A 27,929-nucleotide genomic window follows, 5' to 3' on the forward strand; every position below is an offset into this window, starting at 1 on the left:
CGCTGTTCCCGGCATCCATTTCGTGGCCGAGGAAGAGGAGGCGAGCGGAGCGGGCGATGGCGGCCATGTTGGGAGCGTCGGGACGGCTGTGAGGAAGGCCTCGGCGAGGAGGAGAAGGACGCGGGTGGGCTCGCCCGGCCTCGCCCCCTGTGGCACAGCCGGGGCTCGAGAGGGAAAGGCGGAGAGGGGAGGCCACCGAAACGGGGCTCGGAGCGGGGAGAGGCCTCTGGGCGCGCGGGCGCTGGGCCTCCTCCCGCCGGCGCCATGAGCGGGGGGACGCCTTACATCGGCAGCAAGATCAGCCTCATCTCCAAGGCCGAGATTCGCTATGAGGGCATCCTCTACACCATCGACACCGAGAACTCCACCGTGGCGCTGGCCAAAGGTGAGGGCGGAAGGGGGCGGCGCTGGCCTCCACCAGAAGCGCGCTGAAGGCCGCGAAAGCGTTGGGGGAGCGAAATGAAGGCCCCCTCGGAGGGCGGGCGGCGGGTGTGGGCGACGAGGGAGAGCTGCGTGTGTCTCACACTATCCGCCTCAGACAGGAAATGTTTACTTCAAGTGGGGTTGCCAACTTTGGGTTGGAAAACTGGCTATTTTCGGGTGGACCCTGGGAGGGGGGCGGAGTTTGGGGAGGGGAAAGCCGTCATAAGGCCATAGAATCCACTCTCCAAAGCTGCCCTTTTCTCTATGGAAACTGGTTGGGTGGAGATTTCCCCCCGGAGATTGGCAACCCAGTTTACTCGGAAGAAAGCACCCGTTAAGTCGGATCGGCGTGGGTGATGGAAAGTGCCCTCAAGTCATAGCTAAATTGGTGGTTTGCCACTGCCTGTGTCTGCAACCCAGGTCTCCGTTGGAGGTCTGCCATCCAGTTACTAACCAAGGCAACCCTGCTTAGCTTTTAAGATCTGACCAGATCAGGCTCACCTGGACTATCCAGGTCAGGGCCAGATCGGCCTTACTCACATAAACGGGAGTGCTTATAAACGGGAGCTCCTTTAGTCAGCCTACTAGAGCAGTGGGTGTCTGGTGACAACTCAAGCGTGTATTTTTGTGAGTATTTACTCCAACGCAAAACTAGGGTTTTTTCCAAGTACGCCATCAAAAAAAGGAAGTGGTCTTACATTTTGCATACAAAGTTATGTCCCACAGAAAAAAAGTATTGGTGAATGATTTTTCTTAAGGGGGGTTAATTTTACAATTATGGTTGCCTAATTTACAGGCCACCTTTTCCTCCAAAGATTAAAGTGGGTCAGTCATCAAGCAGTGTAAGACACCCAATAAGCAGTGCAATGGGGTTACACTTTTAAAAGTTAGAAAAACAGCACAAAAAGAAGAATGTATCAGACAGAATATATCATAATGCAGATAACAGGATTATAAAAGTACAAGGATTGAGAGTTGGACAGAGCACAAAATGAAACAGATTGATACTTATCCTTTTGGACCCAGAGTGGTTTGCATCATTCTCCTCTCTCCCACCTTACTCTCTTAATGGCCCTGTAGGTAGGCTAGGTTGAGACAGTTGTGAGTGGCCCAAGGTCACCCAGTGATTTTCCATGGCCAAGAAGGGATTAGAACCTAGATTTTCCAGATCCTAGTCTAACCACTACACCACATTGTAATAAGGCTGTGATCCCTTTAAGGCATGATTTTGCTGGGGAATGAGCCCAGTAGAACTTGGCCAGAGGTTGCAACTTAGTAAACATTTGTCCAGTTTTGGGTTGTTAAGAGAAATTCTCTTAATTCTTCTTTACCCAGCTTCTCCCTGAAATCCAACAATCCTTTTCTTTTCCTCTTTTTAGGAATTTGGAATCAGTTTCTAATCAATTCCTTTTTGATCAAAGAGAAATTTGAAGAGAGGAAGGGAAGTTCTGCAGAATAATCGGAATTTTACTCTGTAGATGCTCAGAGGCAAATAGTGCCTTTCTATTTTTCCTGTGAAAGCATCACCTTAGAGGGGTATAACATAAAACAACTGCAAGGGCTGAAATTAAAGAAGGGAGCCATTATTTCTCTTTGAAGAATAATGAAAGGGAAATGAAAGAAAAATCCCTTATGTAAAAGAGGGGGGGGAAAGAGAATCGAGAATCAATGGTTTTTTTTTTTTAAGTGAGTTTTGGAAAAAGAAATTTCTCACCTTGTAGCAATCCTAGTCTAGTTGGTCAGTATAGCCCTGTGTACAAGTTACAGGAGGTACAGTGAGCCCTGTAGGCAAGATGAAAGTGAACGTGTGTACAGTGTACATAAGTGGTGCCTTGCTGGGTCAGACCAGTGATCCTTCTAGTCCAACATCCTGCTTCACACATCAGGTGACCCACTATGTTGGGACAGCATGATTTTTGTGTGAGTTATGGGGGATTCTGCAGTTCCATTCTTGTTCGTATCCTTTGTTTTTTATTTATATCCTGCTGCTCTTCCTGATAAGGGACCTAAAGCGGCATTTTACATTGTTTCCCCCTCCAAATTATTTTCACAACAAGAACTTTGGGAGGGTAGGTTAGGCTGAGAGATAGAGGGCCACAAGGTCACCCGATGGGCTTTTGTGTCAGAGTGAAGAATTTGAACCTAGTTGTCCCATGTCCTAGAGTCTGCATGAGACATCTGACACGTGAAGAATGCGTGTCAGGAGATGCAATATTAGCCAGGAAGAGTAGTTTAAAAAGACATAACTAGCAGCAGGGCAAAGGTTTTGCTGCGTGAAGGGGCTGTGAAATGCCAGAAGGGAAACTTCAGCCCATTAGAACCTATCCAGGTACAAGCCAAAGCTCTGGAAGTCAGCTGCAGCCTATTTCCATTCCTGGCTGCCCTCTGGTTATGATCCCACACAGTTTTAGACTGGAGAAGTGAAATTGACAGAGCCTTCTGGGAGTGGAAGATGAAATTAACAAACCCTCCCAGGAGCAATCTCTGCTGGTTCTGTCTTTTTAAACTATGCTTCCTAGCTAACATTGCCTCTCCCTACACTTGATGAACATGCGCCGAGGTATCTCATTTAGAGAGACTTCTAGTACAACAGTAACGCCATGCCAGCCTTCATTCTATGTATGCTCACAACTGAATGCATGATTTTAAAAATGAATTAGATTAACTGTAATGTGCATCTAGGCCTGTATACTATGTACGTTGTAGGCATTTTTCCTTATATGTTTGTTGAGATTCTTGCATTCAGTGTATGAATGATTATGTGATTTCAAATTTATGTTTATCCAAATACTGGTTCTAAAAGAAATATGTTGGCTCTTGCAGACAGTTGTACATGTATTCGCTGTAATGGTAGTACAGAGCTTCTGGTTTTTTTTTGTTGTGGGAATGATCAATCTCCAGGTGAGATTGGTTTTGGGAAGTTCAGCCTCATCAAGGCCTGTCTTGGCAGATGGGAGTAGAGATTCAGCAAGAGTTTGCTGCAAGCAGGGCAGCTTTAGTTCAATCTTGTGCAATGATTCCAGTCCAAGTCCATTGGTTTCTTTGGGTTTTAGAGTATGCTACCTCTGCATAAGATTACACTGTTAGGCACTTCAACAGCCCCTTCTGGCCTTGGGACTTGAAACTGCCAGAGTGGAGGGGGGACATGTCTTCCATAACATTTTGCTTGGGGCTGGTTTTATGTAGACGAGAGGAACTTCAGATAATGCATAATAACTTGTTGTTTACAGATGAAAACATTGCGGATCATTTACTTTTTGTCAAAGCTCTCTTGCCTGCTAACAAGCTAAAATTAGCAGTCTTGTGGATCTTAATACAGATTTTCAACTTCTGTACAAAATAAAGTTAAGAAAATTGTAGTTCTCATGTAGTCATGTTTTCTTTTATCAGGATAGTAAAGTCTTTCATTGTTTTTGCTAGCCTCTTGTTTTAGTTTCAGTTCTTCATCCTCTTGCTTTTCATCCATTTGGGCTTTTGGTTCAAAACAATATAGTTCAGACACATGTATAATTCTTCATCTCCTCGGCCCCATTTTTTTATGTACTCTTGAGGAAAGCACTACAATTGCAATGTACAGTTGAGGAACTTTGTAGTTTGATTGTTTGCTCTCTTTTAATTCTTAATTCTACACTTTCCTGTTTGACCTATATTACATAAGATTTCTTAAAATTTTGTTTCATGTTCAGATACTTCATTTAGTTCCTTTTTTGGTCAACTTTTTTGTATTTGCATTACTTTTTTTAGTTCTCCACAGGATATTTGTCATTTTAAATTTGCATTAATTCTTTTAAAGATAAATACAGAGCCTACTTAAATATTGTTTTATCATATTTCTTTATTACTTCAGATGTTTCTGGAAACCTGACATTCTATTTTTGTTCTCTTCGGTATTTTTACAACTTTACATACAGAATTGAACATATGGGTTACATGGTGTTATTGAATTGCAAGATCCTGAGAGCGTTATATTCAACAGTGTTCTAATTCAAAAATTTTTCCAAAAATTGAAAAAGGTAGCTTTTTAGGTTTCAGGTGTATGCATACTTCTAAGTCCCATTGAGTACAAGGTGATTTGCTTCCCAGTAAACATGCATAGAATTTGGCTGTGTGGGTGTTTGTACATAAATACAGTTCAAACTGCCTCGTGAAATGTGTATGATGTGTAACTGTTGTTTGGCTTATCAGATATTCTTGTAGTGTTTTTGTTGGTTCTCTGCCCACTGTTTTGCATCATGCAGCTGTTTATTGGGCACATGAACAGGAAACGCTGAACAGTGATTATTCTTCCCATTCACTCCTGTTCTTACTGAGCATTTGATGAATTCCTTAGTCTTTTTTCATTTTATTTGCCCTATTCTGAATCCACGTACACACAGAATCATGTTTATAGGAGGGACTAAATCTGCAAAGCTCTACACAGTTCCTCAAGAGTAGCTCCTTTTGCCTGAAAATGCTTATGACTGAACCTGCAGATTTCTGCCTGATAAGCAGGATGTGCTTTTGTGAGACTCTTTCACAGCTTTTTGTGCTCCGTCAGATCACTGTTGGTTTTGTTAATGAAAAACTTGTTTATATTTAAAAATAATGACCTTATTTTTGAATTCAAGAGTACAGAAAATGGAGGCATAATATAAAAACTACATCAGAGAAGCATTAAATCAGATAAAAGAATATCCGAAACAAAATTTTAAATGCTCTCAGCATTGATATAAAACAGATACAAAGATAGGCAGCTGATTAAAAATTAAAAGGAATAAAAAGGTATCTATAAACATTTTAATAATCAAACTGTCCCAGACTCCCCAAACAGCAGATTAAAATATGCAACAGGTTTTAGGGTGTTGGCCTTTTCTATAATTTGATTTGATTTGCTTCCTCTGTTCTGTTCTCCATATTAATATTGATGAATGCATATGCTTTAAAAATCCTCTTTGCCTTTTCTATGCATAGTAAATACTTTTGCTTTTTCTGTGCATAAGGTACTTTAATTCTTGGTTTCCCTTACTTTATTCTTCCAAATTTGACAGTGTAGTCACAAACATTTTTCTTTGCATGCATTAAGTCACTCTATTTTAGGGCTATTGTTAATTGCTGGTGACCTTTCCACAGGTTGGGGGGTTAATTCCAGCCATGGTTTTGCACTATACGAACAAGCCGTCTGCTTGCACACACCATTTTCCTTTATATAGTGGTAAGTCTGTTGGTGTTAGGCCTGAATCAGCTATTAAAGACATGTCACAGCTTTGGTTTCTGACCCATCTTTTTCACAAGTGCACAAAAGTTCATTTTTACATATTTTATGTCTCTGAAACAGACTGTCACAAGTTATTTCTTAGTGCTCTAGTCTTTGCCCGATCTTTTTTGCCTCAGCTTTTCCTTCTACATGCATCCTAGTCCCACCATAATCAGCATTATCACCACATGTTTAGAAATGTGTAACTGGCCACAACTGATGGTCTGATGTCTTATATTTTAAAACCTTTAAGTTCTTCAAGTAATATCAAATGGTAGCCTGATTCAAGAAAGTGCAAGTCCTTGAGGTTGGCTCAGCAGAGTATATTCCCCTAAATCGTCCACTCCAGCCTATGTGACTGGTAGCAGGCCAGCTTTATCTACTTGTAGTCATGTGAATGCAGCATATAAAGGAACTTGATGCTTTAGCTTGGTCAACTTGACGAGCTTCCTGGAGTTCAGGGGTTGCTATTTATTTTTTACTTAGTAAAGTTTTTAAAAAATATTTCCAAGGCTTTTTTTAAAAAGCAAAATGCAATAAGAACACAGTAAATGTCCAGTAAAACAGATTAAAATATCAAGAAGATTATTGAAGCCCAAGGAGGTTTTTTTGCAACTGTAATCACTGGTACTGAGTACCAGCACCTTTTTTTTGGAGCTCTCCCAAGTCCTGAGGGTGGAATTGGTAGAAACTGGCCCAGCCGTTTATATGAGTGCTGGCACCTTTTTGTTCACAAAAAAAGCACCACTGAAACCTAATAAAGAATGTCAGCCAAACTTTTAGGGGCAACATGTTTCACAATTGGCAACTTTCCTGCAGTAATAAATCCATCTCTAGTGTTCTCATCTCTGACGTTGCGGCATCCTCATGGGAGCTGGTATCTTTGCTTCCAGCACTTGGATGCTTTGCAGCTCGTTTCCTATGAGCTAGCTGAAGTATTGCTTGGAACCTAAAAATCAGCATTTGGGGGCTTTTGCAGAGCTCTTTGAGGTGTGAATAGTGTCCAAAACTTTGTGGCAAAGCAGAGGAAACTCAGTTTTCATGTCACTTAACTGTTTGACTAAAGGTTCTCCCTTATAATTTGAGTTAATTGTAGACAGAGGTTCACAAAGATGCTCTCTGAATCTTTGCTTTGTTAAAAAATACTTCTGTGTTTTAGCTTGTACCCTTTCCAGTGGAGCACCCTCAATGCTATTTCCTCCTACAGTTGTTTAGCTTCATCCTGATGTAAATGCTTTATGGGTGTGGTGTGCTCCCAAATTTCTCTTGTGGCTTCAAGACCCTTTTAATCCTGTGTTCCTATTTAACAAGAATAAACCAGCATATTGGCAGATTTTCAGTTCCGTCCGTTATAATTCATAAAACTGATACATGATTTGTGGAAACTTTGAAGCCTTGGGATAAAGTGAAATATATGCAGTACTGATTAATCAGACTGAAGCATTATTTATTTCAAGGCCATGAAACCTGATAGCAGTTAGCACAGAACTGCCTGTAGCACCATTTGTTGAATAGTGACGGAGAAGAATGGATTGTGCCCTGCGATGGCATACGTTTCAAACACCAGGGAGCTGATTTGGGCTTCCTGACATGGGTTGTCCACATACATCCTGAGAGTGGAAGCTTCATATATTTGCATCAGAAAGTACCAGTCTATTCATGGTTTCATGGGAAGTGCCATTTAGAGTACCAGTGGCCATATTTTGGTTTGGAAAGCAACTTTGAAATTAATGTGGTTGCTGTATTTTAGAGCCAACATCTACTTAAATGCTATAATACTTAATATTTGGTGTGGGGGGGGGCGTGTACATGCAAATGAAGAATTATGCTTTTTTTTTTTTTTTGCTTTATCTTTGATTGATGCCATAGTTTATGTAGGGGTCCCCTGGAATTTTGAGTTGGCTGATGAGCCAACCATTATTCATACTTATTACCAACTCCTTTCTTCCCCTGACTTCTGCAGCATGCACAGAAAGGGGAAGTCTCTTTTACTTTCCACTCGGCTTTGGAGAATTAGAAATGGTATGTAGGACTTGGGTGAGTTTTTCCTTTTCTGAAGCCATGTGCTGTAAAGGGAAAAAAGACCCAAGTGTTCTAATGTGTAGAACACTTGAGCTAGGCATCCCCAGTGTGGGTGGTACCCAAGGGACATGGAGCATTCTCCAAGGGCAACTGGGTTAGTGGTCTCTCTTTATGGCTGGGTGAAAACTTCCTCCCTGCTTTTCTCAATTTTTCTTTAAGATTGAAGTTTAACAATCCCTGCCCTAGCCAGGCTGAGCTGAGGTCCTGGGAGATCTTGCCCTTTCCTTGCTGTGTGTGGCTTGGGTTGCTTTCATGAATCATTTGTAAGTAATCTTCTACTTTTCTTTATGCCTATACTACACAAGGGCCTTTATTGAATACCTTCGCTGTGCTGTTAGGTGGTTTACACATATTTTGCATAGTGTGTTGGTTTAGATAGCCTTGTGGTCCTTTCAAAATATAAACTCTTTAATTGGTCCTGATTGGGATTTCTGTGGAGTTAGTCCCTATCTACAACATGAAGCTACAGTAAAAGAGAAGATGCGTGCAAAATCACATCCAATCACTTCTGCTGATCCCAGTCCTGTTAGTAGTTCAGTGCAGAGATGTAACTGAAAGAATTTGTATGTCATGAATGACGCACACTGAAGGTTGGATCCAGAGTAGCATTTCTCTGAGGGTGCAAGGACTTCCGCCTGTAGAGTGCATCTTTTGCAGCTTCTCTGTCCTATGACAGCCAGAAATCAAGGCATTTCTGTCTGCCATAGGACAGGGAAACGACAAAAGATGCACTCTGCAGGCGCTTTCCTCAGGAGCAGACTGCAGAATGAGGCTGTGAAAGTCATGCTCTGCAGGCAGACATCCTTGTACCTGTGGAAATGCTATGCCCTTCAGAAGGGTCTCTAGCCTTGTCAGAATTTGTCGGGGAAGAGAACTGCTCTAGCAGTTGAAGTTCATACGCCTACCTTCTCCCTGCAAGGAAAAGGCAAAGAGCGGTGCTGCCTCTGTGCTAAAGTTGGTGCACTCAGGTGGTTGAGTGAAAGCTGCAGGCAGAAGGACCTCCAGTGAGGCTGTCATAACACCTGGTCTCCCAGGGACACTCTCTCTCATGCCAGCAGCAACTACTGGATTATCCTGGTAGGAAAAGAGTCTTCTTCCTCCCTCTGCTCTCCACAAGTTCTTATTTGTAAATGTCAGTTTGGTTCCTTATGTTGTGTTCTTGTGCTTTTGTGGAACGTTGTAGCTACAATATGTCCCTGCCAAGTCATTGCTTCAAGTTCTGGCCTTTAAGAAGGCTAAAGTTGTTCTCTTAATGTGTTTGGCAAGAGAAGTTTAATATATTTATTGCCTACTTTGCCACCCAAAGGCCCTTAAAACACCCTACAACATTAGAGAGAGAGAGAGTGCGCTTCTTTCCCTTCCCAATATATTAGCCCCCTACTGCTCAATTTCAGATGTTGTTCTGTTGGTAACTTTGGAGAAAACAGTCTCAGGACATTTGTCTGCTGCATGTGTGTCATCTTTTGTGTTTTACTTTTATAGTGCACAGAATGTTTCATACATGATAGAGATTAAATGGTGCTAGAAATAGCAAGTGGCTATAAAACTGCCACATAATTTGTATTGGTTGTAGGCAAAGCTATGAAATACTTAGCTTATTGTGTGGTCCATTAACCCAGTGGGTGGGTAACAGTGCTCTTCAGTGTGCACATTTCCATTTATCCTGCTCACAAAACAGTTCAAAGGCAATAGCAGAAAGGCAAAAAGAAATGCATTTCCTACATTGTAATGCTTCCTTGTTCAAGAGGCATAATCCTGAAATTGGTTTGAGGAGAATATGGAGGGCAAAGCTGCAAAGTTTACATGAAGCTGCCTTGTACTCTGTCCATTTAGCCTAGCACAGTTTGACTAGAAGCATTATAGACATTTCTCCATCCTGCTACCTGAGATTTTTCCAACTGGAGATGCCAGGGGGTTGAATGCTTGGCCATTTGCATGCATAATGTCCCCTAATACCTTGTGGTTTTGGCTTTAGGTTCGCTTACATGCCTCTATCAGGGCTGAATCTAGGGTTGCCAGCACCCAGGGCAACCCAAGACCGGCATTCTTCCCACCCATGCGTGTAGCACGCGTGCTCCCGGCACTGCGTGGTGACGTCACTTCCGTGACATCATCACGCAGGGGCCCGGAGGCGAGCTGGCCAGCACATGGTGCGCCGTGGAGCTGGCAGCGGCAGTGCGAGCGGCTCAGTGGAGGGCTGGGAAGCCACCTGCGCCATTCGCCTGCCCCGCTGACAGGGCAGCCAGTTTGCCACACACTCCCTGTCCTGCACGCACAGCAAGCCAGCCGCCCCGTCGGCGGGGCAGACGAATGGCACGGGCGGCCTCTCAGTCCTCCGCTCAGCCACCCACACTGCCGCCGCCACCTACGGCACGCTCCCGGCGGCTGGCCAGCCGTGCCCGGCGCCCCCTCTTTGGCAGCGCCGGGGGCAGACACACACACACACCCCGTCGATCCAGCCCTGCTCTCTATCACCACCCTTTGTGCCATTCCATTATAGTAGCATAGTCTTTCCTTCGGAGAGTTTTAAGGAATCAAGATATTTCCTCTTGAATATGCAGTCATAACCAGTATGGTTAGGATTATTAATACTAATATTTTCTTGCTTATTTTAAAAGTAATATTTTCCAGCTAAAGTTGTAACCGTAAATTAACCTCAGTATAATTTCACTATTAAGCAGTCTCAGAGAGCTCAGCAGGAAATTTATTATAGTCTGCCTTTCTTACTGAGACTCAAGGCAGATTACACAGTGTAAGTTGATGCAGTTGCTAGGATGAGACTAAAGATGTGAAGGCCTGGGGAAAAAACAGAAACATTTGGATGGAGGGGGTTTCTGGCAGTCCTACCTACCTATTGTGACTCTATAATATACTTTATTTTGCTTACTGCAGAATGTTTTCTACCTTCAACTTTTATATTTCCTACCTCTCAGGAGGCAAAATTCAAAGGTTCACATGCTGTGGTAGCATAGGGTGCAGCAGTTTGCAGCTGTTTCTCAAGTACAGAGTATATTTGGGATTTTTCCTATGGAAAATGAAAATATTTATACATTTAAATCCATATATATTCCAAATAGTACAATTTTATATGCTAAGTAAATTATAAATGATGTGTTTTATGTTGTTAAATCTGTAAATGATGTTTTGGTGTGATAGGAAAGTAAATATTGCATATATTTCATTTTTTTTCTCAAAAGTTCCATTTTTCTCCTGTGGCTTCAAAATATCAGGAAATTTTACATCTCTAGATGAGACATCTAATAAGCAATGTAATAGGACCAAGATTTACAGAAATGTAAAACAAAGCATAGTGTTAGACAAGACGTAATGCTAAGCAATGCAAAAAACGGTTTTCCACAACTAGAAAACAGTGTAGTAAGAGCAGGATGATAGATGCAGCGAACAGATAATACATACTGAACACAGTGGTGTGATCCACAGTCCCATTAAAAGTGTCTTCCTGAACCATTCCATTACAAATACAGCCTGTTCCCGATATAGAAATGCCCTCCAGAGCAATTCTGTTTTATGTATTGTCGAAGGCTTTCACGGCCGGAGAACGATGGTTGTTGTGGGTTTTCCGGGCTGTATGGCCGTGGTCTTGGCATTGTAGTTCCTGACATTTCGCCAGCAGCTGTGACTGGCATCTTCAGAGATGTAGCACCAAAAGACAGAGATCTCTCAGCGTCACAGTGATACACTGAGAGATCTCTGTCTTTTGGTGCTACACCTCTGAAGATGCCAGCCACAGGTGCTGGCGAAATGTCAGGAACTACAATGCCAAGACCACGGCAATACAGCCCGGAAAACCCACAACAACCATAATTCTGTTTTACTTAGTTTACAAAAAGCCAGGAGGGTGGGAGCCTTCCTGACCTCCTCAGGCAGGCCATTCCACAAGATGGATCCTCAACAGGTACTGCACGTACATGGGCATTTGTTGATTTTGCCCATTTGTAGGGTGGCACCTGCAGAAGGCCCTGCTCAGATGTTTGAAGTTGTCATGGCAGAGCATAGGAGAGATGGTCCTCCAGATATGAGGGTCCGAGGCCATGCTTTGTACATGATAATATTATTAACATTATGTCAGTATCTAAAACAGTAAGATCAGGGCTCATTTGGAGGGGGAACGCACCAGAACGCTGTTCCGGCATTTCTCCCAAGAGGTCAGATTGCCCCCACCCACCTGATTTTTGGCCATTTTTGGCCTGAATTGGGGCTGAAATGGCCCGGATCGGGGCCAAAACAGCCCGGAAGCCTCCCCCGTCTTGCACCGACCCAGTCCCAGCCGTTTTGGCCCTGATCTGGGCCCAAACTGGCCATTTGGGGCCCATTTCTGCCAGAATCAGGGCTGAAATGGCTTGGATTGGGTTGGTGCCAGGCAAGGGAACCCTTCCCTACCCGGCACAACCTGGTTTCGGCCCCAATCCGGGCCCAGACTGGCCCCAAATGGCCATTTCTGGTGATGTCAGGGGGTGTTGCAGATGCTAATGAGTTATGCTAATGAGTTCCTGCATCTCTTTTCCTACGAAATGACCCCTGAGTAAGATAAATATCTGAAGTTAAATTCTTACAGAACCATAACCATATCTGTGTAGCCTGACAGTAGTTGCACACAATAATTGAGCATGCAGCAGCTACAGAAAAGTGCTCTGCGCATAATTTGATTTTTGTCACATGACTGCGGACATGCATTGAATCCTCTATTGGGTTCAAAGTGCAGCCTTTTCCCACTGATATGTACATCCAGACTTAATTAGTTTATTGTATAGTTATGCTAGTTTTCAACAATAATAACAAATGGTCCCAAAGCTTACAGCAGTTAAAATCAATTAAAGTACAACCTAACGATGGACAAATTACGCTTGTTTGACAAGTTGAGTCCTAAGCTGAGTGACCCTTGTTGCACTTAACAGTTAACCAGTGCTTTGATAATGTGTGGTTATCAAATTGTGTTGTTACAGAAGGAGTGCTAATATTTTGAAAGAGATGGGGCACTGTTCCCCTTTAAAGCAAATGATGAAACAGTGGGAGCATAGCGTCAGCTGTCCCCAGACTTCCTTTGCAGATGAGCCAGTCTTCTTGTTGCATTCCCATTTGATCTTTTAGAATGGGCTTAAAAAGCTACTGACCTAATAGTCTGTTGGCAATTAAAAGTTGTCTTCAAAGGATCTGCAGAAAGTTGTTACCTTTTGACGGTCAGTTTCAAGGATCTAGTGAATTTCCAACATCATGTCATAAGTTTGTGCAAAATACTGGATGATTTGCTAAAACGTGTATGTTCTTCACAGTTCGTTCTTTTGGTACTGAAGACAGACCCACTGATCGGCCTATACCACCTCGTGATGAAGTATTTGAATATATTATATTCCGTGGCAGCGATATAAAGGATCTGACTGTTTGTGAGCCACCTAAACCACAATGTTCACTGCCTCAGGATCCAGCTATCGTTCAGGTACAGTCTGTATTACACCTAATTATAGAGTGTGCTGCTAGAGAATCCAAGGTCTTTCTGTAGCTTCAAAAGAGTTCACCGATTTACTTTGTCATAGAGGATGTATGAACTTATCCATTGCCATTGTGCCCTGTGTTCTTTTAAGCCTGACCATGAATTTAAAGGTGTATGTGTGTTCTTTTGGGCAAAAAATCTTTAGATATGGTCACATTGCTGTTATTTATACCATGCTTCCCTGAATCTTCCCCACCAACATATTTCTTTCTTTTATAATAAGTGAGCCTTTTAAAAGCTCAGACAGTAGTTAGGGCCTTAGAAAGACACTGTAGCTAATGATCATACTGCTGTTTTTACACAGGCTGAATCATGCACTTTCAGTCCTAAAGTTTACATCAGTTTGCAGTCTTTTGAAAGGAGATTTTCAGTTTCACACAGTTAAATCCAGTTGCAAAGTGGATTATTCAGGATGTGTGAAAGCGGCTTAGTCACCCTGTGTTTCATAGTTCCTCAGTTGCTGGGGCAGCATCTTTGGCATTCCATCACTGCCATAAATTTGAATAGCTGAAAATCTTTTTTAACTTAATAGGTATATAACAATGTTGATCTATATATCAGTGTAAATTTACTTATAGCATGATCCAGTGTAAGTATTGTGCCAAGAGGCTTAGCTGCAGAGGAGAAGAGCTGCATTTGGACATTCTCATTTTGTTTTATTTTTCAATTTCTAGTAAGGTATAAATACATCTTTTTAAAAGGGAAAAAGGGGACTAGCCTGTGTAACCACAGATAAAGTACTAAAGTGCATTAGAGAAATCCAGAATGAAAGATACCTCAGCCCCCAAGAGAGTGAATGTTAAAACAATATTGTACATGCTACAATACAGTATATGACATCTGAATGATGAATCTATAAAGCATCCAAGGAGCAGCATACACTGTAGAGGCCAGGCTATTTCCAGTCTCAGAAACAAAATGGAATATTCAAAAAATACAGTTCACAGTAATGCACTGTAGTGGCCGAAATCATTTTCAGTTATGAATAAAATGTGAAAAGTTCAGAAAACACAGTTCACAGTAATGCAATATATATTCAGAAAATGCTGCTCATATTAATTATTGAATACTAGCCAACTTCATTTTGATTACTTCCAGAGAATATATATATTTGGTACACACATACACAAATTTTATGGCATTTTTAGACTTGAGTTTAAAAAAATCAAAAACATAATAGACTTCAAAAATAGATAAAACTATGATTTTTTAATAGAGAGAGAGAGATTAAACGAATTCTAAAGGTGGTTCATATGATGTTCGTATCCAAAGTTAAATACTTTTGTTCACCAAAAGAGGAATCTCCGTGTGTGGGAGGATCAACCATATAAGTGCAGGCACTTGAAACTTATTTAATTATCTCAGGGTTTTAACAGGTTCCAGGAGTATCATCAATAAAAGAAATTTGGCTTTCTTTTCTGCTGACATGAGAACTGTTGATTTTAAATTGTGCAAAGAATTGCTATTTCGTAGCTTCGTTTGAATTTAAAACATTTATATCTTGCCTCCCCCACACGCCCCTAGCCCTGTTCACAGCAATTAGCCTTAGTAACAGGAAAAGACAGTGAAATCCCATCAGTATGTTTAAGTGCCAACAGAACTATAAGATACCCAGTTCAAATATAAAACAGCGATGGTCATAGAAGTTCTAATCAGGAAACCAGTCTATAACATTAGATCCTTCAAATTACAGATTTATCCAAAAGCTCTCTGAAACTCTCTGATTCAATCAAAAGCCCAGTTTCTGAGACCTACTGGGGAAGGTGCCCCCCCTCGTTCGAAAGTATCAGTGCCACAATCCAGAAAGGCTCAAATTACACGTTGTGGAGGATCTTTATGGTCTGATAGAGGGGGCTGTGAGGAGGACGGATGAAACAAATCTAATGGGTGTCCGGACTCATACAGAGAGATACGGGCCTTCAGATATTGCGTGAACAACATGCTTCTAAATTTTTAAGTTGACCATATTAGCCAGAGAACAAAGCATGTCATGGGAAAAGAAATGTCTTCTCCAGGAACAATGAGAATATGTTTCATTCAGGGAGTTCCTAGATATTATGCAGTGATTGGTTCATACCGTTTGCTTATGCATGTAGGTCAATGAAGTTTGGGAAGAGCCTGGTGATTTAAAATGATTATTTTGTTCTCTTTCATCACTTTGGGTTGGATCCAGCCAGATTTTCTACTGCTGAAAAGGGAAGTTGTGGGTCTCCTGACTACTAAAAAAGATTCGGCAGGGGATCCTGGGACCAACGTGGGCCAAGGGGAGGGAATCGGGCAAGATTGAGTGAAAAAGCAGGGTGGATCCAACACACTGTGTTTCTTGTTCTACCTTGCACTGAGTCTTGTACAAATGCTTTCCTTTAGTCTTCTCTAGGGTCATCGTCTTCTACTTCATTCCAGTCTGTGGGCTCCTATGGTCCCTTTGGCAGAATGCCAGCCTACAGTCAGTTCAGTCCAAGTCCTTTAGTGGGCCAGCAGTTTGGGGCTGTTGGTGTTGGTACGTTCTGCTTTTAAAACTTTTTTCTTGACAAGCAACTTAAGTACAGTTTTCATAAGCAATTGCAAGTCACACTGTTGGCATTGTATAGGATAAAAAATATTCATACTTCTGTGTGAGCCAGTTAGCAAAAACAATGCTATGGAAAACGTCTTGGGAGAAGCAAGCTCCTGTGAGGGAATGTCTTCTTTGAAAATGTCATTGTGGTGACTGGCTCTTGTACAACTCCTCTGTTTCTTCTAGTGGAGCTTGTGCAGCCATATTCCTGATGTTCTGTGTGGAAAATATTCCATGCTAGACATCATATTTGCCAAATGCTTTAGCAAATCTGCTTTAGAACATGATGGGACATTCTGTCAGTTTTAGCTGCCTTATTACAGGAGCCTTGGTGGGGGGCAGGGCTGTCGCTCTATATGATCTGCAAGAGAATAGGTCTCTGGATTAGCCATGCAGCATGGCATAGGATGTTACAGTTCATTCCAGTGGCTGAAGTTCAGGAGAGCCTCTGTAGTCGAAGCCAGAACTGTACTGTTTACAATAGTGATCTAAACATTTGTCTTGCAGCGCTTAAAGCAGTTCAGGTAAAGAGGTGGCATATGTATGGAATGTGGGTGAGTGAGCTTACGTGTGTCATTACTTAGAGGGCAAATTGATCCATTGCTTCCAAAAATGCCTAATGAGAGTGAGCAACAGTATAAAAACACATAAGCAGAGCCCTCTAGATCAGACCTGTGGTCCCTCTAGACCAGCAGCCTGTTTCACAAAACAGCCAGCCAGTTTCTCTGGAAGGCCAACAGCAGGGTATAGGGGGTGAGACCTTCTCCTAATGTTGCCTCCTGACACTGGGATTTGAAACATGGAAGTTCTGTTTAGTCACCATGGCTAGTAGCCACTGATAGACCTCTCCTTGAATCTGTCTAATCCCCTTTTAAAGCTATCTGAGTCTGTGGCCATCTCTACCTGCACTGGGAGTGAATTCCACGATTTAGTTACTCATTGAGTTAAGTGTTTTCTTTTATCTGTCCTGTACCTTTTGTGCATTTGTATGTTCATTTTTCATATTTGCTGTTATCAGATTCTGGCCAAATCTAGTAAATTGCAAATATCTAGATTAACGCTTCAGATGTCCTGGTCTGTATAGGAATCACTAGACTAGGGGTTGGGCTGTTCAGGAAGGCATTCATACCAGTGACTATCGATCATTTGGGGCATAACAAAGTTGTGCAAGCATGGTTGTTAATTACTTGCTTGGAGCTTTCAGAAAGCTGTGTGTTTCTGTTTCTTTAATTGTATTTAAGAGGAACGTTCATGTTTTATTAGGCACACCAATTACTTACACTACAGTGGACCCATTTGCTGCTTGAGGGATATTCCCGTAGAAGGGGCTGTTCATCGAATGCAGGCATTACTAAAGTTTATGTGTATTGGACTTTAGTCCAGCAAACAGCCATTGAAGTGGTCGGGGATTTGCACCTGTCATTTTCAACTGTGTCTGTATTGTAGTCACAGACTGCTGGAATAATCACCGCTTCTCCCATGAAATACTGGGAATTGTGCTTTTGTGTTCAGCAAGGACTCACCAAGAGATCATTCTTGGCACTCTGTATAACTGTTGGGGCTACTTGGTCCAAGCTTGCCTGCAATGATGTTGGTTTTCCAGAGAAAAAACCCCAGCTCAGATATTAATGTTTAAACCATATGAGCCAAAGACTGCAAATGCACCACGTGCAAACACTGGGCTTTGTCTCTAATTGATTGGCAGCACAACAGCCCTGACAACTATCAACAAACAGATTAGATTAACCTATGTGGGGTGGAACATTTTCTACAGAATCCTTGCTGTTACTGTGGGTATGATCTTAACAGTAATGCCGAAAAGTGCTGGACCCAAAGCTTGGGCTTCACTTTCCTTGTGTTGCATCATGCAGGAGGTTCACTGACATCGTTTGGAACCGAAACATCAGCCAACGCAAGCTTGTCTCAAAGCAGTGCAGTTGGTTCTACTTTTACAACAGATACAAGATCATTAAAAACGCAGCTCTCCCAAGGTAAAAGCCTCTGCTTTGTTGCATGTTATGCCTGTTTCAACATGGCTTAATTTAAAGGGAATAAAATAAAATGGTTACCTGTGTGCTATGCTTTTTTGTCCATGGGGAGGGGAAGCTGTCAGTGATGGCCAGATTATTACAAGATGGATTTTATGCAAACAATAAACGTGGGATGGAAATGGTAATACTTGATTCTTTCTCCTGCACTGAAGATATTTTTTTTACTCTAAATTTTAATAGACAATTTACTAGTATGGCTACTAATGCTGTGAATCATTGAGATTCTGTAAAGTGAAGTATAAGGCAAAAGCTTTTCTCTGCCTCTTTCTGCTGTGTTAATCTTGTGTCTCTTACTACTGAGAACAACTTTGTACTCTGGGCTGAAGACATTATCCGTCTATCAGTGAAATTTTGGGACACCTTTTAGGGGTGATTTTACGTGGTTAAGTCCATGTTTATAAAACTGCATCTTTTTAAAGTAGAAGTGGAGAATCCATTACTCTTCAACTTAATCAAATATAAGTAGCAAATGAATGATCTGTATTACTTTAAACCCTTCACCAAGAACACATTGAAACACCTTTATTTCTATGGATGTGTGTTGCTTTTTATGGATGTGTGATGCTTCTGTTCCAAAAAGCTAATATTAAGGAATTAGAGATGATAACTCCTGTTCCAAAGATTTTTATGCTACCTGAATTGAACATGAAGTGGGGGGAAATGTTGCTTTCCTGTCAGTAAGATAACACCTAGTGGCTGGATCAGTAAGGATTAATTACCTTACCCAACTGGTTTTTTATCTTGGACTGGGAGAGAAGGAATACCAGTATATCCCAATAATATTGATGAGTGCATTTATGGTACAGAAACCTTTTCTTGACTGGGTAAGGCAGATAATTCCTTCATCCTGTATTAAAAAGGTAAAGGTAGTCCCCTGTGCAAGCACCGAGTCCATCCTGGATTAGTAGACTTCAAAACATTTCCTACATCAAACATGGGTATAAGGAACTGCTCCTTCTGGCTGTGTTTCAGGTCGTTCAAGTCCTCAGTTAGACCATTTGAGAAAGAGCCCGATCCTGGAGCAAGCAGTACACTTCTCTGAATCGGCAGCAGTCGGGCGCAGGAGTCCTGTTTCGGCAAGACCGCTGGCTTCTGCTAACCAAAAATCCTTAGAAAATCAGGAGCACAGGCGAGGTAAACATTCTGAATCTGTTTTGCTTTACATTCCATCAATCTTATTTTGCAGGCTGCTTTACTTTTAAAGAATTTGGTGGTGGGGTGTTTGGTAGTATTCATGTGATGTGTGGGTACACCCTTCCAAGATGTGCATGTAAAGTGCTACCAAGTCGCAGCCAACTTATCACAACTCCATAGGGTTTTCCAGGCATGAGACAAACAAAGGTAATTTGCCATTGCCTGCTTTCATGTAGAGACCCCATAGTTCCTTGTTGGTCTCCCAGGTACTAACCAGGGCTGACACTTCTTAGCTTCTAAGATTTGATGAGAGCAGGCTAGCCTGGGCCATCTCGGTCAGTGACCCTTCAAGATACTTGTCTGTCTCGATAGCATTCAGAGTGTTCTGAGGAACCTTGGGAGTCCCTTGGAGGCTCATTGGGGATCTTCTATGAGAAGATCAGGAATGGTGGACGTGCTTTCCTGAATAGATACTGGCCCACTGCTTGCAACCCCTGCGGGGTGTGTTGACGTGTTCTAGGGCATGTGCTTAGTTCATGTTATTCAGCAATGAGGCCCAAGAGGGCCTGGGTTTCCATGGCACATGCGGGATGCTGAGTTCAGAATCTGAATGCCTTGAATAAAACCGTGTCTAGATATGGATGCGAAAAGCACAAAAGAGAATCAGAAGGAAGGGGAGTTTTCCTGCTGATGGTATCTGAAAAAAAAGAGTAGAGTTTATTTGGATGCGAAGGTTTACACATGCATGCTCCCCTCTCCGACATGCAGGAGCTGGCCCGTGGCCTTCTGGGAAATGAGCTGGACATTTAGAAAGAGCGTCCTTAGGGACACAAGAAAGGAATGCCCCCCCCCCTTTTCTAGAGGTCACTAGGGACAGAGAACAGTTGGATGGGTTTCCTTCCTTCCCCTTGAAATCCTCTGTGGGTTTTCACTTCGCTCATTTGCTTTTTTCTTCAAATGCACAATAAGTCTGTTAGCACGTACAAAACGTTGAAAACAACAAAATGTTATCTGCGCTGTTCTCCCTCCCTAGCTGAAGCGCACAAGTTGTCAAGATCTGAAGCGGAGCAACTAAGAAGCGATAAACGTCAACTGGGTAAATTGAATGTTTTGTTAAAAATAAAGCGTAGTAGTGCTTCAGTAAACGTTTATGACTTTAAAAACAGCGGAGTTGAGAAAGTATAAGCACGGTTCTTTCCATTTGAGTTGACCTGAGCCTTGAAATTAAAGTATTGTAGGACATTTAGCTCATTTGGAGGCCCCTTCATTCAGTTTATCTGTTGATGATTTTGACTGTCAGGAAAGCCGGGTTCATGTGAGCAAGTGCTGGATGGGTGATTATAGGAAAAGTGTGATGATTCTGATGGTACAAGATGCAAGGTCAGCGAGAGAGAGAGAGAGATCACCAACACAGACCTCTTACATGGATCCTATTTAATATACCCGTTTTCACATTTTTTAAAATGATGTTTTCTAGCAGAGTGAAGACAAATTTTTAAAAGGGGGGAGGATGGCTCAGTATGGAATTTAATTCTAAAATGAATAAAAATCCTACTGTATAAAAGGCTAAGTGTGTTCCAGACAACTCAATTCCTGCCCTGGTGCGCCACCAGAGGGACCTGCCATGGAGGGAAGACCAGACAAAGCAGCCTGTCTCTCCAGAGAGCTCACCATGGTGGGAAGCCCAGGCTGGGATCAGGCGCGGAGAAGGCGGCAATTCCCCCCCACACACACACCTTCACCCAGCTGGGATCAGGAGCAGAGGAGGTGGCAATGCCCGTCCACCACCTTCACCCAACTGGGATCAGGTGTGGAGCAGATGGTGATGCTCGCCCCCTGCCATCACCAAGCTGGAATCATGCACAGAATAGGTGGCAATGGCCATCTCCTCCTTCACCTGGCTGGGATCAGGTGGCAATTCCCGCCCCCCACCTTCACCCAGCCGGGATCAGGCGTGGAGCAGGATGCAATGTCCAACCCCTCTTCACCCAGCCAGGATCAGGAGCAAAGCATGAGGTAATGCCCACTCACCCCCCTTCACCTGGCCGGGATTAGGCGTGCAGCATGAGGCAGTGCCCGCTTGCCCACCCTCCCCTTTCTAGAGCCTGTTGTATTTTTTCCCACAACGAGCTTTGTTACTAGCAAATAAATAAATAAATAAAATAGGATTTTCCTTTTAAAAGGTAGAAGCAAAAGATAAAGGCATGGGTGTGGGGAAGTTTATGTATAGTGTTTCTCCCGTCCTCTTAGAACAAGAGTTGATCTGCAGTAGACCTGAGTGAAACAGCAGGCATTCTCTGTCTCCCTCATCCCCTCCCCAGCCAGTGCGCAACCTCGCAGCCAGGGTGAAGAGGCAGCAGATGTTTGTCCCAAAGGTTGAAGTTTTCCATTCCCTGGGCAGATGCTAAGTCTGCAGCTCCTGGATTTTCTGGACGGCAGTGGTGAATAATGAAAAGGGAGAACAGCTCAGAATACAGTAGAATATCTTAATCCATTAACCCCCCTGCAGCAGGGAAAACATTTTGATGGGCCCGGTCGTGTGGGGTATTAACTTAGAGGGGATGATCCATGTGGCCAGGCCCCATCTGTGGAACTGGCCAAATAAACTTCCTCCGAAGCTGTCACGACTCCCATAGTCATGAGCGAATGTCTGAAAGTTGTTTCAGTCATGTGATGGGTGGGCGGTGTGTGATGAGGTTGCCAAACAAAACCTGAAGGCAACTAAAAAGCGGCGCTTAATTAAAGCCTTTTTTTCTAAAGTACTTGCAGCGTTTCAAAGGGAACCATGTGGTAAACCAACCATAGATGTCTAAAAAATACAGATAGAGCTATTTAACATACAGTAAAGGAACATCAAGATCTAAGCACCATGCTAGAATATGCTTTGCGGGTTCTGTCATTTTCAAGATGACATCCACCTCTTAACTGATTTTATTATGGTGAACCATTTTGAAACCTGTTACGGTTGAAACAAATTGTTTGAATATTGTAATTAAAATAATAATCTCTCAAGACTTCTTCATGAGGACAGTGGTATGTTGCGTCCTGAAAATTTGCGTGCGGATAGGCGGGCAGGTCACCTTCCAGCAGCGTGATTCACGGGATATGGGTGGCCGTGGGCAAGGGTGTGCTGCGTCTCCCCCCACCCATCCCATCCCCTCCCCATTCCCTTCATGCAGAGAGGACGCCCTCCTGCTCCCTTAAAGGTGGACAGATGGGCTGATTAAATGCAGAAGGGTGTACAAGGAAACGGCTGAGGAGATGCAGTGTTCACTGTGAGGTGTACTGCAGTATATCAGGGTGGGTAAACTTAAATACGTGAAATACAGGAGGGCTTTGAGCTAGTTGCTATGATACCAGAATTAAAGTTTTGAGATCCGTGAGAATCTTGTCTTTTCACATCAGCACTCTGCCAGTTCGACTCCCGCTACTACCATGAACTCTGCAGGTGGCGTTGGGCAAGCCACCCCTCTCAACACTAGCTCCCCAGCTGTATTGTGAGGATAATAATACTGACTTTGTTTATCACTCTGAATGGGGCAATTTTCTGTCTAGAAGGGTGGTATATAAGCACACTATTGTTATTATAAGGAAAATCAAAGAAGAGTCAAGGAGTTGAAAATTAAAATAGCAAGAAATATAATGCTTCATTTCTGATGCTGGCTCTTTGAGTTAGAATTGATTGTCAGTTGTTGAAGGTCTGCGGTGCATTTTAAAAGCAGATACTCTGAATTGAAAACAACTGTGTATGACAAATTTGGGGACCAAAGACATAGTCAAGGTTTAATTGAGGAAAGCAAGCAGGCAAAAATATTCTGCAGTTCTCACTAATTGCAAAAATGTGTGGTCAGGCACTGAATAGATAACCAGTAGATTCAGAGAAAGAGCAGGATTTTGTTCAGAGGTGCTCATTTCCACAGAATGCTGTGCCTTTTAAGCAGAGATGTAGAGAGCTCTAATGGCTGAAAGTGCAATGCTAGCATTGGGGAAACAACATATCCTAGGTGAGTTGATACCATCTGATAACATCCGCTGCAGGATGTTGCCAACAACTTTTATGGTAGTGATATAAAGGCAGAGGTGCTGCTTTCTAGAAGAGGGGCTGTCCTTTGTTGCAGTGTTTTTTGATACATCCCTCCGAAACTATTTTCCCCAGTTCAGGGGGCACCTCCAGTACGAAGAGGCCGTGGAGGTCACCGTGGAGGCCGAGGAAGATTTGGTATCAGGCGGGATGTTCCAATGAAATTTGAGAAGGACTTTGACTTTGAAAGTGCAAATGCACAATTCAATAAGGAGGAAATAGATCGTGAATTTCACAACAAGCTGAAACTGAAAGGTAAACTGCACGTTTGTCGTCAACCTGAGAAGGGCTGTCTTGTAGGCCCTGTGTGAATCTGAGCCTTCAGGAGAAGTATTGGAAGGCCCGTTGAGGTTGTTGTGAGATTAAAATGGAGGACAGCAGAACAATCTGTGCTGCTCTGGATCCTCATTGGGGAGGAAGCTGGGGAGTAAATGAAGTAAATAAATAAACTCTGCTTGTAAGCAGGCATCTGGCCCGCACTGCAGTGCACTGTAATCACGCTTGTAGCATTCTTCCACCAGCTCTGTAACTCAAAACAGTCCAGAGATTGCTTCAGTATTATTTACCGTCAATACTGAAACATTAACAACAGGATTTGAGTTGTACAAGTAAAGCTTTTGCAACACATACTAAAATAGTTTGCAGAAGCTCGCCGTATTTTCTTCTGGGAAGGCCTAGTAACTGTGACTTAACCACTTCCCTTTGTGCCACTGTGATGTCAGGGGAACCACAAAAAGTCAGGCAGGGAGTGCCTGGTGAGGGTTTGGGTGTGGGGACCAGGATGCAGAACACCACCTTTTGGTGGCATTCTGAAAAAACACACTCAGAAATCCCCCCCCCCCCCGTCCCATTGCAGGTGCTTGCAAGCCCCTGGGATCCAGCAGAGAAATGTCTTGCATGTGTTCTTGGCAGATGCAAGACATTTCTCTGTTGCATCCCAGTGTGGATTCCAATGACCTGCAATCCAGTGTGGGAATTTGCATTTCCCAGCTGGTGTTGGGGTAGGGGGGACACTACCTTTTGGCCTAGAGAACAGCTGAGGGGCCACATGTCATATCTGTATTCTCTATAATAGAGCCAGGTGTTGCCACAGGGCAGCCTACTTAGGTGAGCCATAAGGAATCTTGACTTGGAGGTATTTGAATTGTGCATGCCTCTTCTACGTTGAGGTTGTGTTCCTTTAGCTTCTTGCCTTGCTTTGAAAATGTGCTTTACTGCAGAGGTCATTGTTGTTCCTTTTTCCACCCCCAGAAGATAAACCAGAAAAGCCATTAAACGGGGAGGATAAAGGTGATTCCGGTGTTGACACACAAAACAGCGAAGGCAACGCAGAAGAAGATGACCCCCTTGGGCCTAACTGCTATTATGACAAAACCAAGTCTTTCTTCGATAACATCTCCTGTGATGACAACAGGTACCTCGTTTATGGGGCAGTCAGCTGTCGTTGCAAGCTGGCTAGGCTTGTGGAGATTAAAAAGAAGAATGAAACCCTGTTTTTGCCTTGTGTTTGTGTGATGGGAGCATGGCTGGCAACCAAGTCAGGATTCCCTCTTCCTCTCAGTGGAAGCAATGAACAAGTATGTTTCGATTTCAAAAGACAGTCGCAGCTGGAGGAAGTGCAAGAAAAAAGGATTACATGACTTCATGTTCCCTGGGCGGGGGGCTTATTGCCATTGCAACTCAAGGCATGGTGTTTGTTCCCTTACTATGCTGCTGAAACGCAAATCTCTCTAGCTTTTCCATGGCTGTGGTGAAGGCCAGTCAACAGAATTTTAGCTGTACATTCTCTGCTTGCTGATGTAGAGGAGTTTGGTTTAAATAATGAACCTCGCTGGGCATATGTTGGCATTCTTACCTCTGTCATGGGAGGCTTTTTTTTTTTTTTACAAAGAATGCCCTAACTTCAATATGTCACCTCTGCATGAAACTCTTGCTTTGCAAGTTCGCTACATGTACAGTCTTCTAAACCGTATCCAAAAGATGATAAGACACCAATGAGAATTGCTTTAATTCAAAACGTTCTTGGAATAGTTTAACAGTTAGTAGACCAGAGCAAGAGTTCCTTCTGTCATATGTTTCAGAGAACGAAGACCTACCTGGGCAGAAGAAAGAAGATTAAATGCAGAGACATTTGGGATTCCATTGCGTCCAAACCGTGGCCGTGGGGGCTTCAGAGGGAGAGGAGGTGGCAGCGGAGTTGGCGGCTTCCGGGGTGCTAGAGGGCGTGGCGGCACCAGAGGAAACTTCAGCGTCCCTCGAGGGTTTCGTGGTGGATTCAGAGGTGGACGTGGTGGCAGGGAGTTTGCAGACTTTGAATACAGGGTAACGTAGTTCTCGTCTCAAAGCATTGCTTTTTTCATCTCCTCAGACCCTATAACCTCGCAAAGAGACCCTTACCTCAACCCAGAAGCCATGTCCAGAGGAAAGTTGAATAGTGAGAAAAAGCTCTGTCATACTAATGTCACCACAAGCTTCCATTTCTTCCACAATTCTGATTTTAAAAGCATTAGTTGGGAATTCAGCCATAGATGTCTTTTTAAAAGCCAATAAGGCGAAACTTTGTTTTAGAATGGAAAGCTGTCCTTGTGAAGGTTCTCATCAGCAGCAGTGCAACACCTGCTCTCACCATGTTTTTGTTTTAGCTGCCGCTGTAGAGCCAGGCAACAGGCCCGCTTCGTGCTCTGCATGTAGTCAGGCCTCCTTAGCTGAGTTGGGCTAGAAAGAAATTGGATTCCGGCATTTGAAAAACAACAAATGAACAGATTTTACCTGGTTTGTTTTAAAAAAGAAAAGGAAGTCCAATGCACTCTGAAGGAAGCTAGGCATAGCATAAAATTCTGTTATCCAGCTTCCTCTAGCATGGCTTCTACGCGTTCATATTTGATTCGACTCCTTGTTTGGTTGAGCAGTAAGTAACAGTAATGTTATGTGGGGGGGGGGTCGGTTTTGTTTTTCAGAAAGACAACAAAGTTGCTGCATAGCCTGCAAGAAGCTGAAAGCCGGGTGGACGTGCAGATCACCAGATCATCGTCGTCCAGAGAATGTGTCGGTCTTTGCAAAGAATTGACTTAATTTGCTGTAAAACTCGTCACCAGCACTGGGGTTTGTTTTTAATTTTGAAGGGGTTTGAAGCAGTGACCATTCTGAAAAAATTGCCATCTTCAGAAACAAGAAGCATTAAATATATTTGCGATAGAAAAAAAATAAGTAATTTCTTACATATAGTTGAACTATAAAGCAGTATGTCAGTGGCGTTTTAAGTATTTTTTTCACCACAGACAGGATTTTTCTTAACTAAATTGTATTCGATTGCTGCAGGTTGCAAAGACAATAGTATGCAGAAGGCCGTCAGTACTGTGAGTGTGTTGATCCACTGAAGGTTGTTTTTGGGACTCCTGTAATAACCCTTTTCTGAAATAGTTGTACTTTTTGTCAGATAGGGTGCTGGGCAGTAGAAAACTTGATTTGTCAGTTTAAAAATGTAAACACAGTAAATATTGTTTCTTAGGCAAAGGAAAACTTTTTATAGTTGTAAAATTCCATGATTAACCCATTGCCAAAGAAACATTGAAGAACTTTGTATAGCTGTATAAAAAGCAACTAATTTTTTAAAAGAATAAAACATTTTTAAGTCAACAGACCTGCTGTGTTGAGACGCTAAAACATACACACATGAGAGTTTGTTTGGGTTTTTTTTTTCCTTTGTAGCTTTTCAGGCTTTAAACTCATTTGGTTTTTATATTTTGACTACAGATAAAAAAATCGAAAATGTTTTTCATGATACAAAACCTATATAAAACAATTCTGACTTGGCAAGAATTTCAGTTTTGTATTTTATGGCACATCAAAGGGTTTGACCAAATTTTACAAAGTGCTTTGTCAATCGAGACCAGCCTAGATGCTTCATGTCGCAATTTGCGTTAATTGATCCGGCTGAAAAGTCAGTGACCCAGGCAGGCAAGTTCTGACGCTCCCGCTTGTGCCTGGCATAAAAACGAAAAGTCTCCATGTATCAGTTCTTGAAATGTTGACCTTTGTTTTAATATTGTTGACATACTCGATTTAAAAGTGAATTTCCTAGTGTTTGAAATTGCTTGAGTTTTGATGGACTGTAGCTTGGAGACACTGAATGTTCCTTTTTAGACAGTATCCCACAAGTGATTTGGTATGGAGTAATTGTACACCAATTCTGAATAACTAGTTTAATTACTTTTTATATTAAGTTATATTAGGTACAGTAATCTGGTAATTTGTGTTTGTATTTGTATATGAAAGCCACAGGAATAAAGGGATCCAAAGATTAAAGCATTTTTTTATCTTAATTTGCTGTTTTTTTTGTTTCTCAATGTTTAATAGTGATCAGATGTGGATAACTGCACTGTTAGGAAACGGGGATATTTAAAAAGCGATTGATAGAATCATATTTTGTATCTTTTTGTATAGCACTACAAGGAAAGTATTTTGTAATTGGTTTCCTTATGAGGTCACGTATTTGGCAGATGTAGAATTTAGATACTCTTGTTTAGTAATATTTTGCATGTTAACAATGCCTTTTTGGGATCCACAAATCATCATACTGAACAGTTGTTTTTTCAGAACAAAAGGCAAGTCCTGTCTTATTGCAATAACAATGTATACTGTCTGAAGTATCCCAAGTTTATTTAAACAAGATAATATTGTAAATACCAATGAGATGTGCTGTGAAGGTATGAATTAGTTTCATCTTACCCACCAATCCTTTGGGTTTACTAGTTGGGGTGTGTTTGTACCCCAGAAAAAAAGAGCATGACATACCTTCAATGTACCTTGCTACAGCAGAGTGGGGCTTTTATTTTAAGCCAGAATAAAACAGTTCAGAA

The 27,929-nt window shown here is 42.4% G+C and overlaps 1 protein-coding gene across 1 annotated transcript; it reads left to right on the top strand.

The window, feature by feature from the left end:
• The first annotated feature begins 48 nt into the window (after positions 1-48).
• LSM14A (LSM14A mRNA processing body assembly factor) lies at positions 49-27,929 on the top strand. The gene is made up of 10 exons (XM_055000379.1): positions 49-385; positions 13,030-13,193; positions 15,615-15,747; positions 17,676-17,795; positions 18,828-18,989; positions 20,023-20,085; positions 23,146-23,325; positions 24,322-24,484; positions 25,152-25,392; positions 26,028-27,929. Exons 1-10 carry the CDS (start codon positions 265-267, stop codon positions 26,049-26,051), a joined length of 1,371 nt encoding a protein of 456 aa, XP_054856354.1. The 5' UTR covers positions 49-264; the 3' UTR covers positions 26,052-27,929.

The sequence above is a fragment of the Eublepharis macularius genome, chromosome 16 (assembly GCF_028583425.1).
Source record: "Eublepharis macularius isolate TG4126 chromosome 16, MPM_Emac_v1.0, whole genome shotgun sequence".
Taxonomy (NCBI): Eukaryota; Metazoa; Chordata; class Lepidosauria; order Squamata; family Eublepharidae; genus Eublepharis; species Eublepharis macularius.